Genomic DNA, 17,541 nt, shown 5'->3' with positions numbered 1-17,541 from the left:
AGATTTGATCTTTTCAGACTTCATCGTGGGGTTATTTGAAAAATAAAGTATACGCCGGTAAACCTCGGATCATTGAATAGCTCAAGGCAAACATTTGAGCCGAATTAATCCTTATACCCCTCGAGATGCTTGAAAAAGTGATGGAAAATGTAGCAAAAAAGGCACATTTTGCTTTGGCCAATAAAAGTAGCTACTTGATTGATATTGTATTTTTAAACTAGTTGAAATAAATTGCAAAGGGCCAAATTAAATAAAAATTACTTCATATATAAAAATGGGTTGCTGAAAATAAACTTATTTATTTATATATATATTTATATATATATATATATATATATATATATATATATATATATATATATATATATATATATATATATTATATATATATATATATATATATATATATATATATATATATATATATATAGTACTACTACTACTACTACTACTACCATCACGCCATTTCCCTGCAGAGGTAGGCAGAGAGGATGGAATGCCACACTCTTCTGTCCTGACATACACTCCTCGCCTCCTTCACAACCATACATCTAGTCATACATGCCCTCCGATTACGCAGACTTTTGACACCGCCAGATTTTAGGTTCTGATTGATCTGATCGTGCCAAGTCTTTTTCGGTCGTCGTCGTTCTGTTTTCCATCTCACATTCGCCACATATATTTTCTTAGTCATCCTTTCGCTATCCATTCGCTCCACATGTCCATACCATCGCAAAGAACTCTTCCTAATCTTTTCAACTATTCCTCGTTCAGCCTTACATTCCTTTCTTATTTCTTTCTTATATATATATATATATATATATATATATATATATATATATATATATATATATATATATATATATATATTATATATATATATATATATATATATATATATATTTATATATAAATATATAAATATATATATATATATATATATATATATATATATATATATATATATATATATATATATATATATAAATACATGCAAAAGAATATTGTGAAATTGAATCAAGATTAGGTATGCATACATTTTTTATTGTAATATTATGTTATGTAATTAACAAACTTAGTTATAAACTTAAATAGTATAAATATTTGAATACAAAGTTTGATTTTTAAAAAATTATCATAGTTACTATAATGTTTATATTAAATTACATAAACCAATATGTAGAGAATGATTTTTATAATTTAAGTTTGCTTTTAAATTATTACTTAAGCAAATGGATTTAAATTCTTATCATAATCTTCATCTTCGTCATCTTCAAACGGATTCATTGGGCTATCATCCTTTTCATCAGCAAACGGATTTTTCTTTTCATCGTAATCGTCTTCTTGAAAAGGATTATTAGCCGGTTTGGATATTTGCAATTTGTTCAATCCTGAGCTCACACTCTCTAAGTTTTCTGATTGGACAGTTGCTTTGTGTCTAAGGGATAGTGGGGAACCTCTTCTCGGGGTGCTGTTCTTGGAATCCCTGTCGAGGTAATCACTGGAAGTGTTCATGTATGTAACGCCCAAGGGTGGTCGGGGAGGTGCAGGTTCTGGATTGTGCCGGTTGAGGTTAGCTTCCAAGCTGGAGCTGTATTGGGTTACTCTTTGTCTCTGTTCCATCAATCGCATGCGACCTTCTGAAGCCGGAATGATGATTGAACTCTTAGATGGAACTGGTTTGCTGGAGTCAGATGTATTTACTGAAATAAAAGTATTTAAAAAAATATGAAATCAAAAACTTTAAAAAAAATTGTTTGATAAAATTACATGAAATGCCAATGGTGATAGGTTGTAATTAGTCGACACTGATAATAAAATTAAACAAAAGTCCTGTGCCTTTAGATCGAAGCAGTTTTAGGGAATGTTTTCTTCATTTAATGCATTTCAACATTTAATTTGTTTTTAAGTTTTGTTTATATTTTACAAGGATTTGTTCATAAACTATATATTAGCTTTAAAATCAACTTTTGATTTTATTATTTTGCTGTTAATTTATGCTTGTGCATAATTTTAATCTCTATTATATGCAGCGATAGTGTTTTTGTAGTAGCACAGTATCACTACTCCATAGTTGTAATAAACTGATAGAAGCTCATCGCTGAAAACACCATAATTTTTCGGGTAGGACTGCAAGTGGATTTGTAGAAATATTACTTCCCATACCCCTGTAAGTTGTAAGCATTTCTGACATAATAGTGAAATATTGTTATAAATTTGAAGAGGAAGTTTGTAGCTTTTATGATTGCTAACCAATCCTTTCTAGTGTGATGTTTTTTCCTCAACTGCTATCCCACTTATACACAAAACAATAATATTCAATGTGTTCGGTTTACAAATTGAGTAATAATAATTACTTTTCGATTTTCATATATTTTTTAACATTAACTTCATGTTATCACAAGTCTATTCCATATTTGCAACGTGACCAACAGGTATGGAAAGGTGAAAATAGCCATTGAGAAAAAAAAAAGAAAAATTAAATCACGGTACAAAAATTTAATCCCCTCAAAAACTACACTTGCAAAATAAAAAGTAATTATATTTGGGAAAATCTTCCATTTATATAAAGGAATATAGAAATACATTAGAAAATGGGGTCATAATGAATTATGAACTCGAGAAGGATGTAGAAAATAAATTAATATAAAAATTGTCCAAGTCATGAAGGTTACAATGAATTGGCCATATTAAGATGGAATTGCGTTGTGACTAAGTGCCTCAATGGAAATGCCACAACTCTAAAGCAAAGAGGAGAAAATTGTTAATAGCGAAATGCTTAAATAATGTTCAATTATTGAATATGTAATCATATTCCTCACCCTGCCTAGCACTGTTGCCTTCTTCTAAACGCAACCTCGCTTCTGCCCCGGGCCCGTAACTAGGATTTTCAACTTTAGGCATCGCTTTAACAGCCGGTTTTGCTGACTCGTTCAGAGAGGTAACTGAATCTTTAGAATCACCAGAAATACGATCGGTTGAAATAACTGTCAGCTTGTTGAATACGCCTCGCCCAAAATAATCCGCCACAACTGTAAAACTAAAAAAAGAAAATATTTGAGAAATGATAATTTTACAAATAGAAAATTGTTATTGTAATATAAAATCTGTGGATGCATTGACTTGTAAGTTTATGTTCATGCATGGTTTTTCAATTTATTTTCCCGTTTTTTGTAGTAACATCTTAATGATTTGTGTGATCAATTCTTACCCATCAGCTGCTCTTTCTAGCTGAGCATGGAATGCTTCAATAGTATGTGCACTAGCTCCCTGGCTCTTCAACACTTCTAGTAGTTTTTTGGTGTTGGGAACACACGCAGGACATTCAGCTTCATTCTCCGAGAAGCTCTGGAAACAACTAAAATACATATTTTTACGTTAAATATCCAACGCATACAATGATATCATAAAAGTTAACCTGGCAGTTTATACGACTTTAATGTTTTAACCAGTTTACTGCTGTAGATTGTCACGATTATTAATCACGAAGAAAGAAATAGATTTATTTCTTATGGACTATTCATACAATTTTTACACTACTAATAGAATAAATCTACATATTTAGTCTCCAGTTCACTTATCAATGTTGGAAATAGAAAATATTTGAAGATCATTTTGATAATTGAACATTACTTCAATTTTTCTTTTCTTATAACCCATATTCACACTCAAAAGTGCATAGGGCACTGCATGACATAGACAAATAATTATCTCGATCCTTATACATTCTGCATCATTTCCATACATTGTGGTATTTACCAACATGAAAAAAAATGAATAGATTTCACCACAAAGTAACTACAAATGAATTTATTGAAGTATTATCATTTCTCAGTATATATATATGAATGTAAGGTATCGGTGCTGTACTCACTGCTGGTGGTAGCTGTGGCTGCAGAGGAAGTGTCGCGCCGGGAGGTCCAGGGGCCGACTGCAGGCGGCGCATCGCGAGGCCTGACAGGTGCTCGGGCACTCGGCCGCCAGTTTCAAGGCAGCGCGACCTTTCTCGGCTTCTCCATAGTACTTGTCTGCTAGCGACACCTCCCTACCCATCAACTCACTTTCGCCTGACACCACGTCCATCAGGTATCTGCAAAATAAATTCGTCTTTTAACAGCGGCGCCGTGGCATAGTTGGGTAGATGCTTGACTGCAAAATTGGCATTGGGAGTTCGATTCCCGCCAATTGCAAAATAAATTCAAGAAAAAAATATTTTCAATTAGTCTTGGTGATTGCGATGTATTTTTCACATTTACCTTCCCTATCCTTACTATCCTACCTGAAGACAAGCTTCTGAAAATAGAGGCTTGCGGGTTATCCCTTCAATAAAATTAAAATAAATAAACTTTGGCGACATACACATCTGTGATTGCCCTAAGGTTGAACACGCAGTATATCTGACACAAACTACTACGATGATCACACAAACTTTCATTTTGCGCAATTCAAATGATAAAATATGTGCAACTATGATAATATCTACGGGCATGTGTGATCAGTTAAAATACACAGGCCCAAATTTTTGGAATTTTAACATCTTTACATAATGTAATAGAAAGAAATGTGAGAGTTTATTTTTAAAAATTATATCCTTACTTTCTGACGTCTCCTAATGTGCACATTGGAGAGTTTGACAGGCAGTCGATAACTAGAAGCGGTGAAAGTAAGCGCTGATTGGCTACAAAGAAAAAAATTATAAAATTATTAATACCTGAAATCAGAACTTACAGATGGTACATGAACACAAAAATACACAAAACGAAAATAATAAATGGTCGTTTTATAGAAAACATTTAACAAACAATATTTCTAGTCCATTCATCATCTGATGTAATGTAAAAAAAAATATGCTTTTGATTTTTTTTGGTTTAATATACACACATTGTATAGTACAGATTGTCATTTATCTGACATATATAGATTTAACAGTGTGGGATCACTCAAATCTGTAAAAAAATATAAAGCAAAAAAAATAATTGTGCTTTCTTTAAAGATAATATAGGCATACACACTGTATTTTGTATTTCCTTGGGGGATCTATGTTGAGATGTCAAGAAATAATATGAAATTATAAGGTGTTAATATCTACTTCATTACCTATTACATTGAGTACTTCGGGCAAGTGCTGCGGAGGGGGAGGACCCCACAGGAGCTGCACCCAGAGGTGGGGCTCCTGTCCCCCGAACTTGCGACAGCAGTCCAGAGCGGACTCCACATCTCCTTGTGACATATGGTAGCGCAAAATCTGCTGGTACCTAAAAGGTAATAATATAGAAATCAATGTTTGTTTCCATAAAAGATTAACTTTTGTATTTACCTATTTTCAACCACTTTTTCGAGAAGCAAAACTTTATTTAATTATATATTAACTGCCCTACCTCGTTGAACATACGCAATACAGAGTACATACCGGATAACACTAATCCGTATTGCATATGCTTTGCCAAACAACAAAAATATTACTATGATAACAATTATTTGTTCTGTCTTAGTATAAATATTTTTAAAAAACCTGATTATTTTTAGTACATATAATAAGAAAAATTAAGATTGAGGTGGTTAAACGCTAAACTAAAGATTGGTATATCACTGCAGAAAAAAACAACCAGTGTAAGTGAAACTTGAGTAAAAAAATAATTGTTTACAAAAAATTCACATAGGTACATTAATTATAACTGAAATTGAATTTCCTGCAGAATGTAATTTTCGTATCAGTCCAATGACGTACACGTATTTCAAGTTATTTTAAATATGATTGTATTTATAATTTTTCTTCTTTTTGCCCTCATCCGCACCCAATGGTCCATAGGGCACAGCAGCATATTAATGCAGAACTATCTTGATTATTACTAAAATGACAGCGAGGTGATCAATCCTACGCTTTACGTACCAGTCCAGGGTAATATAAGAATGAAAAATCACTAATGTTTATTTGGACTCCCTCTGGGAATCGAACCCGGAACTTCCGGCATAGTAGCTAAGTGCGCTAACCATAACATACAGAGGCAGATAATTGTATTTATAAACATATCGCTCACTCCTTCCAAGAACGTCACTAATCAAAAAACATTGATTTTTCAGGAGAATGTTTTTAAAGTTTAAAAATATAACACAATGTACTAAAAATAAATATCAAGTCACTTATTGAGCTTTTTACTGTGCAACAGATCTTTTTAGGTAAAACCTGAAAGTTTTTCCTCCATTTGAAAAATATTTAGTGTATTTGAAATAATAATTAAACAATACCTTTTCTTCAAAATGCAAAAACAACATTTTCTGCCCTGTACGGGTAAATATTAAGTTAAAAATATGCCGCTTTTGCTGGGATGTAGTACATTTTTTTGGGCATTCTGAAAATACGCACAACTGAAAATTGGCAATTTTTCATTTATGACGTTCTTGAAAGGAGTGAGCGATATATATAAAAAAATAAAACATTAAAAAAGAAAAATATATAGATCCATGTATCAGGAATGTTAACTTACAGTTTGCTCTCTTCATATAAATATAAAATTCCAGGCTTAAAATTGAGCATTTGACAAATTATCAAAGTCTGATCTTTATCATAATTAGCTTCCGTATTTTGTAAAAGTCTGACAACTTTTTGCTCGTAAGCAATTTTTAGGGCGGGTTTATCTTTCAATCCCGACCAGACGTGTAGATGGTGTTCTATGAGAGTGTTATAGACTAGCGTGGACCAGTTGACCTCGTTCTGAACTAGGTGTTCCAGGAATTCTACGAGACGCTCTGAATTATTTAGAAAAAGATGGATGTATTCCTCGGGACGAGCTCTGTCCGCTTGGTTACGAGAAATCACACCAGCCATCATATCTTCATCTATCAGTAGCTTATTTTTTGGTTTATAGTCAATACAGAGACCTGAAAAGATGGAAAAGGCTAGTACATAAGCATACATATTCAATTAAACACAGTTACAGTTACGGCAGAGATATTATTGTTGATGTTTTAATATCTGATGTTCTAACCCAATGATCGCCACACGGTAGCTTGTGCGCTACCGTTAGCTTGCGGAAGCTTTTTTGGTGGCTCGCTTAGGATGTTAAATTTGCCTAGTAAATTTAATTATTGAACTCCGAAAATAAATAAAAAAAATGTACCAAATTTCAACAAATGCTTAAAAGGTTGCCTTTAAGGTTAATCTGGTGTTCTTATTTATTTAAACTCATATTGTATAAGGTACAATAAGGGCTGATATTAAAAAAAAACTATAAAGAGGGGATTTGTATAGGTAGCTCACCAGACAAGTTCAGTTTCTGAAAGTAGCTCAAATCCTTATTGAGGTTGGAGACAACTGTTCTAACCGAACATGTGGTATGAGATACCTACTTACTTTATAAAAGGATATTCTTAAAAGTGCAATGCAAAAAAAGGAAATTCCATTATGCTTTTAATGATAATCGTTAATTAATTCTCAAAGCATTTGTAGGGCACTACATATAATGTACAACTAATCAGAAGAAACCAGTGAATTACCTAGCTCTGATGCTATTGAAAATGTGGAGTAAGATGCCCCAAGTTGTGTGAATGTCCCAATTGAATAAGTTACGCATACCTTTCAGGAATTGTGTGCTCTCGGCAGGAACATGGTGTATGAGAACATTCCCATATTTTTTCATGTAAACATCGGCATCGTCAAATTCTAAGTCGGCAATGTAATCCAAGGCAGCCAAGTAATCTTTTTTATCTTCCGTCACTATTCTCAAGTACCAGTCGTGTTGCTTGTGCTTCTTGGCCAAGTAGAGTGCATCGTCGGAACTTACTTGACGACAGACCTGCAACCGAGTTAAATAATTATAAAATACATCTAATTTAAAATATAAATATGGAAAAATGCACAAAAATATTCATTTCCTACCTTAATAGCGATTTCAACATCAAAATCCATGACTCGATCTTTGGCGTTAATAAATTCCTTAAGTTTTCCATGTTGATCGTGTTGGTCAAGTTTAACAAAGCATGTTAGCAGAAGAGTGGTGTGGTCCTCGGTAGCCAAACCTTTCTTGTGTAACTCCTGCAGGTAAAATGTCAAGGGCTCCAAATGCCTCGAATCTAAATATTTTCTGATTACATACGAGGTCTCTAATCTTCCTATGGTTTTTACATATTGCTCAATCGCTCCTTTAGGATCACCCTGGAAACGCAGAAAACATAATATGCATCCCGAGGTAAATTTTTAGATACCTAAAATAAGCATCAAATAAAAACAAAAAATACCTTCATGTATAAATGATCTCCATACTGAGTATAGATATCAATCAGGCCTTCCGTGTCGTACTGTTGGCTGCTCGCAATTCTTATAGCAACATCGTACAAATTCTTCTTGAACAATAAAGTCAATTTAGATTGAAGATCTTTCTCATCCAAGTGATGAATTTGTTTATCTTTTGTGACAATATAAAATGCTCCCCACTCCGTTATGATCGCTTGTATTTCTTCGAGCGGCATCGAGAAGACGATAAACTTATTCTGAATGTCTAGGATGGTTATTTGATTTGTGATTGGAGCTTCGGTATTTGAAGATGAAGCTCGAATAGTTTTAGGGTCTGTAGATATAGTGACTAGATAACTCCTAAACCAATCGATTCTCTTCTTTTCACCCTCCAGAGCATAACACGGTCCTCTGCCGTCGTTGGTGTAACAATAGATTGCCTGCGGAGTAGAATAACGAGTGCTCTTAAAATAAAAATACACATATCGCTCACTCCTTTCAAGAACGTCATAAATCAAAAAACTTGATTTCTCAGGAAAACATTTTTAAAGTTTTAAAATATAATACAATTTGTTAAAAATAAATATCAAGCCACTTATTGAACTTTTTACTGTGCAACAGATCTTTTTAGGTAAAACCTGAAGGTTTTTTCTACATTTGAAAAATATTAAGCATATTTAAAAAAATAATTAAACAATACCTTTTCTTCAAAATGCAAAAACAACAATTTCTGCCCTGTAGCAGGTAAATATTAAGTAAAAAATATGCCTCTTTTGCTGGTAAATAATACATTTTCTTGGCATTCCGAAAACATGTACAACTGAAAATTGACGATTTTTGATTTATGACGTTCTTGAAAGGAGTAAGCGATATAACAAGATACAGAAAAGGTATTAAAAGTGTACAAACATCATTTCTAGCAACGACAAATTGCTGATCAGCCATAACTGCACAATTAGGCTTGCAACCTTCATCCATCGCGACTCCCCGTTCCTTCCCGCTGCTTCCTACACTGTAAACCATCACAGATGATCTACTGGCCACGAACAAGTAGCTGGTTCCCCTAAAACGATAAGGACAACATTGTTTAAAAGGCATAAGTTATATTCCTGTAATACATATACTCGTAACATTTACTGACTTGAATGCTAATCCTGTAATCGCTGTGTTACCAGTATCTGGCAATGTTTTCATCTTACTGCTTCTTTGTCTCGTAATATCTCCTCTAAAGAGTGTGACTGAGCCATCTCCGAAACCAACAGCCATCAAATTCTGTAATAATAACAATCTAACATTACCGACCAAATAATAATACAGTGTTTGAGACAAACTAAGTAGGCATTATTACTGCAGTTAAGACCAAGAGAATATCTAACTTTGTGGATTATGCACTTTCATACTAAAAGAAAGAAAATCATCAAATATGTATACATTAAGTGCTATGAAATTAAAGATTTTTATAGTGAGTGGTTAGCATCTCATATATTATATTAAAATTCAATAATAATTTGTTTATGTGCCATTTTATATCAATGTAAGTATCAACAAAGTGTAATAGGTAAGTGCTAAGCCTTTCATACCCATTACATTTGCAATATTCAATAAAAAAATAAAAAATTATATAATATATCATTCACTATAATAATAATAATAAAACCCTTATCCGCACCCCAATGGTGCATAGGGCACTGCGTCATATAAACGCAGTGTTATCTTGATTACACACATGAAGGAAAGGTGATCAGCCCTCCGCTTCAAGTACCAGTCCAGGGTAATATTGAATAAATATTACAGTGAAAAAATCACTCATATTTATTCTTACCCCCCCTGGGAATCGAACCCGGGTCCTCCAGAACGGTAGGCGAGCATGCTGACCATTACACTACGGAGGCGGACATATCATTCACTATAGTTTGCATTAATGAACTTGGGTATTCATCAGATAGGAATAAATTATGACAGAGGGTGTATTGACTCCGATACTTATTTAATTATTTGTTTTGTTAAATTGCAATCTAACATTACTAGTCATCGGCTAGTCAGTCACGCCCATGATTACAGGGATCATGAGATTATAACATCACAAATTAGTAACTAAAACGGACAGCAAATAAATTCAAATTTTGACTGTGAAAATTGAATATTTTGTAAGAAAAATGATTTTTTTGTGAGGTCAAGGGAGCATGCATCCTTTATGTCACTGCAACCATTTAGGTCTATTGTGACCTCCCTCAGTATCACAGCTCACCCTCAAGACCTACATGTGTCAAGAGATATGATCGTTTTTCACTTTGATTCTTTAGAACATGTATTTTAGTTGCCTACAAATAGTTATTACATATGTACTTATTCATTTTATCACATTCAATATTCTGCACTATGCTACAAATCCGCATTAGTAGTTTAATGGTCAGCACGCTCGGCTAACGTTCTGGAGGTCGCGGGTTCAATTCCCAGGGGGGGTCAAATAAATGTAAGTGATTTTTTCACTCTAATATTTATTCAATACTACCCTGAACTGATACCTGAGGCTGAGGGCTGATCACCTTTCCTTCATGTGTTAACCATCAAGATAACACTGCCTTTTTATGATGCAGTGCCCTATGCACCACTGGGGTGCAGATAAGGGTTTGAATATATAATGTAGACCAATGGTATATTGCACTTATGTTACAAAGTATTGCTATATTACCTACTTACATTAAACTATTAGAACTATGCGTGTAAAATTCAATCGTATCGGGTTGTGGTCCCGTGGTTAGTGTCGCGGACTCTTAAGTCAGAGTTTCTCGGTTTGAACCCCTCTACCGCAATTTGATATCTATTTCTAATAATGAGCTGCTTCGGCTCACAGAAATAGTATGAGATTGAAATATTTGTGAAAATAAGAAAAACACAATTATTTCACTTCTAAATATAAAAAATAAAAAAATAAAATAAAAACAGTCTAGGCTTGAATGTATTTTATTATATAAATAATGTAAATAGAGTTAGTACCTTATTGTCATGTACAGCGAGAGCGGTGGCCGGAGTAGGACTGAGGTGAGATGGAGCAGCTCGAGCGATCCTCACACACAAAGGATTACCTTGTTGGTTCTGACGAGCTCCGTCCCAGACCTTCAGTATGGGATTTATACCTGCTTCATCTTCCTAAAATGGAAATATACGAGAAATATAAGAGACGCTGACGAACAAATTTATTAACAAAAGAATTATATAATTTATATTTCAAGCAATAACTTTGTGATTTTCCATTTTATAATAAATTATAACTTTGTTTTAAAATCACTATAAATATTTTATTTTAACTTAATTATAATGTCTACCGGTTTCGAAGCTAACCGCTTCTTTATCAAGACTGATTAATATGAGAAGAATATTTTATTATAACTTAATTATAATGTCTACCGGTTTCAAAGCTAACCGCTTCTTTATCAAGACTGATTAATACGAGAAGCGGTTAGCTTCGAAACCAGTAGACATTGTAATTTAGTTATAATAAAATATTTACAGTGATTTTAAAACACACTTGTATTTTAACTATGAAATATAGCTGCTGGGAATTCACAACCAAATAACTAAACTCTTTATATTTTAATTATAAAAAGAATTATACTAACACAAAAATCGTACATTTCATTATGACATAGACATTATGGAATTTATGGAAAAACCAGCAAATGACTTGCAAAGTATTATTTTATCGTGAGCAATTTAGTTTGACTAAACGTGGAATTAAAAAAATCCCCTTCATGTATTTTACCTTGTATTAAACATATAACCAACACCAACTTCTTTATTTTGATAAAGTTTCTTTTAAGTTTTTTTTTATTTACTGGCAAAGCACCCTATTTTGGGTGATACCTGTTCTTTTAAGTTTAATCTCCCATGATGCCAACTTAGAATATCCTCTAGTAGCATGCTATGAAAAAATTGTGCCTATGAATGTGACAGCTGTACCAATTTAACTATTTTTACGTCAATAAGCAGATGTGCATTATTATTTAAGGAATTCCCAAATTTCCAGATGTATAATGGTAAACCTTTCACGTCAGTGTGCATTACAGTAGAAAACCTTGAAAAACATTTTTTATATAAAATTGTGTGATATAGTTACATTTAATAATAAAATTCCTCCGCATTACGAATTTTCTGTATGCAAGATTTTGCTGTGATTTTCAAACCTCAGTTACATGAAAGTTAGACTGTATTTATTTTGATAAATAAACAAAAATTATTATTAGTGAAAAAAATATTTTAATTTGTAATTACTTGCTATGTATACAGATACATCTGCCTTAACATTATGTAGACATATTTAAGCATAGCAAGTAATAAATTCAGGGTTTTTTTTTAAAACAAAAAAGGTCCCGGAACTCACTTGATGTCAAGCTTTTTACTAAAAAAAATATATTCAAATATCATTTAAATATCATTTAAATATTCATTAAAATACCATATTTTATCGTTTTGACGAATTTTAATAATATAGATTGTAATTACGTAAATGCGAACATTATTTTGTCGATTTTGTAAATTATAAAAAATATATATATTTTCGTAAAAAAGGTGCCACAACGCCGTTCCACAGCGTTACATGGAAAAAAGCCCTGAATAAATTAAATAAAAAAAGAACTACATATTAGCATCTGTACTGATTAACTAATCGAAACAATAGTGGGTACTACCAACAATGCAGAGCTTATCATTAACTGTTTTCAAATATTGACTAACATATTTAGAATACATAATCAATTTTATTGTCTTGATTTTACATATACATATCCAAGTAGCCATAATAAATCTTTATTTGAAAATTATCTGAAGCAACTGTGGCAATCTGTTCTGATGACAAGTAGTGGAATTGTAAACAATGTTATTTAATTAAAGGGTAGTCAACTTAAATATCAAATGTATTATTTGAAACAGATTATAGTAAAACACAGTGGGAGTCACTCACACACCATAATATAACAGTAATATGTTAACAAACATTTTATCGTAAAATACATCTGTATATTCCGCCGTGTCCACAAAACTGCTTTTAAGAATAAAAGAAAACTATTTTTCTTTATTTTTCAGAGAAATTAAATGCTGGACTTGTGTGTGATAGTCAAATTTATTAGCGGCTATATTTTTTTGTAAAAAATTAACTGTATATTCGAATAAGATAAAAAATATAAATAAACACTGCCCTTCATTCCAATCTGTAATGTTTGTTTACATTCTACATACAAAAAAGTAATAGTTATGTAGTGTTTTTTTTAGAGGTTTGGTTTTTAAACTGGCCATCTTGTTTCTACAGACTGTCAATTTGATAGTTGACAGATTTGTAGTCAGTACGTTTTGCCATTTCACAATAAATAGACTGAATGATCATTATGCGAGTCGTAGGTTCAGTGAATGGGCCGAAAACAATATTCAGCTTGATCCTCTTTTTCAATGCAAAATTTTGTTCACCGATGAGGCACTTTTTTGGTTAAATGGCTATGTCAATTAACAGAATTGCTGAATTTGGAGTGGAGAAAATCCAGACGCCTTTTTCGAGACGCCCTTACATCCATTAAAAGTCACTGTTTGGTGTGCTTTATGGGCAGGTGGAATCACTGGCCCATATTTTTTTTAAAGACAATAATGCCGGCTAGAATGTTACGATCAATGGAGAGCGCTACAGAATCATGATGACTGACTTCTTAGTACCTCAGATGAATGGCATTGATGTGACAGATCTGTGGTTTCAACAAGATGGCGCAAAATGCCACAAGGCAGGTGGCACCATCAATTTACTGTGGGAAATTTGAATTTGTATTATTTGTACACCCTATACAAGTGTAAAAATTTAAATATCAAATAACTTACCCCGATAGTAATCAAACAGGGATCATGCTTCAACTGAACGGCTAGAGCGATGCTAACTTCATAAGCCTTAAAGGCCGTTACCGTCCACGCGCGAGATATTAGTCTAATCCATCCGTTAGTATCTCCTATTACCAAATACGAATTTCCACTCGTACACACTTGTATGGTTGTATCCTGGAAAACATATTACATGACAGAAGAAAATTTATGTGATTTACTCCGTTAAAAAAAAAGAGTAAGATGTACTTTAACGTTAATCTATGTATTTAAGTTTTGTACTGATATTTCTTGGAGGAATGTATAGTTTTTTATTCCACATAAATTTTATTTACCAGCGACCGGGTTTCATCGTAACTGACATCATCAGACTGTTGTGAAGCTGGACAAAATTCTATGTTATATACACAAGACATGACTTTATATATTTTTTTCTGACAAAATGAATTTAAATTGAATGATTTTAAGATTGCATTATAATAATAATTACATGTAAGTTATGGTAAAGGTTTTAAGTAAGATTTGATAAAATTTATTTTTAGAAATGGATTTTATATGTAAATTTAGATAATATGTGGGTAAATCTGGAAAACATTGGTTGACGACCTCTTCAAGCAACGTTTCCAGATTCCAGATTTTTAAAATTATTTTAAACTTATCAATAACATCATCATATCCTATGTAAACTATCAGCAATGCCAATTTGTGGATTATTCAGTAAAATTTAATTACAGAAATAGGTAAAAAAGGAAACAATATCCAAATATGTCATTATTAAATTATCTTTCTTAATTCTTCTGCTCTTTATACACACATATTGATGCCTAGATCACTGTATCATAATAATCTTGATTGTAAATTATTTACTCAGGTATAATTTTAGAGGAACAAATTGAAACCCATGCATCAATAAAATTATACACACAGAATTTCATACATTTTTTTCCGTAATTACCTGCAATGCTTCAGCAACTTTGCCTTCATCCACATTTCTATTGAGATCAAAGAAATTGAATCGTCTCCACTGAAAACGAAATAAATATAAATATTACAAAACACAGTGTAAGAAGGAGGCAACTACTGGCACGCTGGACTGAAATTGCTGAAGTGGGTGTCATAAAATATTATCTATATATATATATACAGTGAAACCTATCTATCGTTTTTAAAGGGACCTATTGAAATAAACTATGAATGCGGGAAAACAATGAATGCGGGATAAAGAAGTCAATACACAAGGATAAACGATCGAGTAAAAATACCGTCCTCCCAATCTGCATAACCATTGGTATGTTGAAATGTTAAGAATACAAGTTTTAGATGTAAATAAATGTATTTATTTAAAAAAATAAATACAAAGTTGAACAGAACCCAAAGATCTTCAGACCTCTTTTTCTGTATCCATCACACAAGATTTTGATAGTCTGTATCCCGTTGAAACATTGAAATATTGTCGAATATTGTTGTCGAATGTCATTTATTGTTTCACGTTGAAATATTGTCATCGAATGTAGCAAAATTGAGAAAAATTTAAAAAAAGTTTAAGAAAACAGACAAATTATATCAAATATGCAGCGTGATTCAAACGATGAATGCGGTAAAATGGTGGACAGAAACGATCAATGCAATCTATTTTTGTATGAAATTAATTTGGGGTAGAAGAAATAAATGTTACATCTGGGAAAACGATTATTCGAGGAACGATAGATAGAGGTTTCACTGTATATATAAAGCCAACGGGCTGTAAGGTAGCATAGGGTGTGTATGGCCTTTTTTTTCCAAACCTCTTCTAGCGTATAACGAATCTTAATACAGATCTTGGATATTTCTACACTCATTAATCATTGACTGTAAAACTGAAGTCGCAGGTTCGATTCCCGCCAAGTGCAAAATAAATTCAAGAAAGATTTATTTTCAATTGGTCTGAGTATTTGTAATGTATTTTTCACATTTACCTTCCCTTTCTTTACTATTCTACCTGCAGACAAGCTTCTAATAGAGACCTTGCGGGTTATTCCTTTTTTTAAAAATCTCTAAACAAAGTCAGATCTGAGATATATGGGTTAAAATTAGTGCAAGTATTTTTTTCTACATTCTCCCTCCAACTACAAAATTCATTATCATGCATCCGACATGGTTTATAGAAAAAAATGCCAAGTATTGTTTCTTTTTTTGCCTACAGTTAAAAAGTGATTTTTGATCAATGCTTGCTGATAAATAAAAAGTATGAATTTTGCCCATTCCCTTGGTAACCTATTCTTAATGAGTAATGTTTATGATATAAGTACCCAGAACGCATCCAAAATACCTCATAAATATTACAAAATAAAAGATAATCCAATAAATTTATCAATTATTAAGGAGGCGTGACTGTATTTTATTCATAACCATAAAACATGTAGAATATTACTTTAAATGTTATGAAATATTTTATGAATTTCTTGCTATGAAAGATGGAAAGCATTAATAATTGTTTAATAATTTATACTGTTTTTTTTTAGGGAAGTGTCTCACAATTCCCTAATTAATTCTACTTAAACTATGTTTGCAATGGCGAAAATGACACTTGACTCATCACACAGTGAACAAAACTAAATAGATTCCTTTGATCATTATAATACTGAATGTAGGTGTTTCATGTCAAGTGTCTTAAATAAAGTATTCATTTAATTTTTTAAGTATTTATTTTATTCATTGGCATAGGTATGCAGTAATAATTGAAAATGGTACTAACCTCTAAAAAAGCCATTATTTCAAAAAAGAAAAATACCACGTTTACTCAAATGACATTTTTGACCGTAAATAATTAAATTGCTTATTTCTAAACAACAAAAAGAAATATTTTAATATTTTTGACAGCAAACCGCTGTCAAAACAGTGAGAGTAAGAATATTCTTTGTCATGCAGAACTCTGCTTTATCGATAGCTTAGCCAATAATTCCACCAATGCGTCAAGCTGCACTAGCGACATCTATGAGAAATTTATAAAATGTATATTATTCCGTTGAAGTATTTTGTTTGATAAAGAGATGGTGTTTTTAGGTAAAATCAATAAGCTATCAGGTGTGCATTCTAGGAAATAAAAATATTTTTTTGGTTGTTTAAAAACTGCATTAACCAAAATTTACATCGGTGATAAATCAAAATTTTATAAAAAATTGAGATTTTATGGATTAAAAAATATATTTAATAACACTAGTAAAATTATTCACTAAAAATGGTTTAAGTTCTTCCAATTTATGAAATTAATGTTTACATAAAATACATAATGAGACGTTAAATAATATAGTCATAAAGCCCTGATTATCTTCTAAAAGTGTTCAATTAATGTGACTGTCGGCGATAACCGACTGTCATCAAGTAATATTAATTTAATTTGGTATTTCATCCAAAAGCAAGAATAACACCGCCTCTGTCACCACTCAACATGCCTCTTTCATGATAAATACTAACTA

At 32.1% G+C, this 17,541-nt stretch overlaps 1 protein-coding gene across 1 annotated transcript; it reads right to left on the bottom strand.

Moving 5' to 3' along the window:
- Nucleotides 1-1,023: 1,023 nt before the first annotated feature.
- Vps11 (vacuolar protein sorting 11) lies at nt 1,024-16,989 on the bottom strand. Its single transcript, XM_088268522.1, has 16 exons — nt 16,821-16,989; nt 15,042-15,110; nt 14,090-14,263; nt 11,228-11,380; nt 9,372-9,502; nt 9,140-9,293; nt 8,236-8,670; nt 7,877-8,152; nt 7,574-7,793; nt 6,486-6,879; nt 5,098-5,255; nt 4,597-4,678; nt 3,875-4,090; nt 3,212-3,358; nt 2,823-3,040; nt 1,024-1,703 (listed from the first exon to the last, which is right to left on the bottom strand). Exons 1-16 carry the CDS (start codon nt 16,833-16,835, stop codon nt 1,225-1,227), a joined length of 3,321 nt encoding a protein of 1,106 aa, XP_088124648.1. The 5' UTR covers nt 16,836-16,989; the 3' UTR covers nt 1,024-1,224.
- Nucleotides 16,990-17,541: the final 552 nt, after the last annotated feature.

This window comes from Brachycentrus maculatus, unplaced genomic scaffold (assembly GCF_059751285.1).
Source record: "Brachycentrus maculatus isolate JH-2025_06_01 unplaced genomic scaffold, ASM5975128v1 h1tg000326l, whole genome shotgun sequence".
NCBI classification, from domain to species: Eukaryota; Metazoa; Arthropoda; class Insecta; order Trichoptera; family Brachycentridae; genus Brachycentrus; species Brachycentrus maculatus.
Note: the sequence above shows the minus strand (reverse complement) of the source record. Positions and strands in the feature narration are given on the sequence as shown.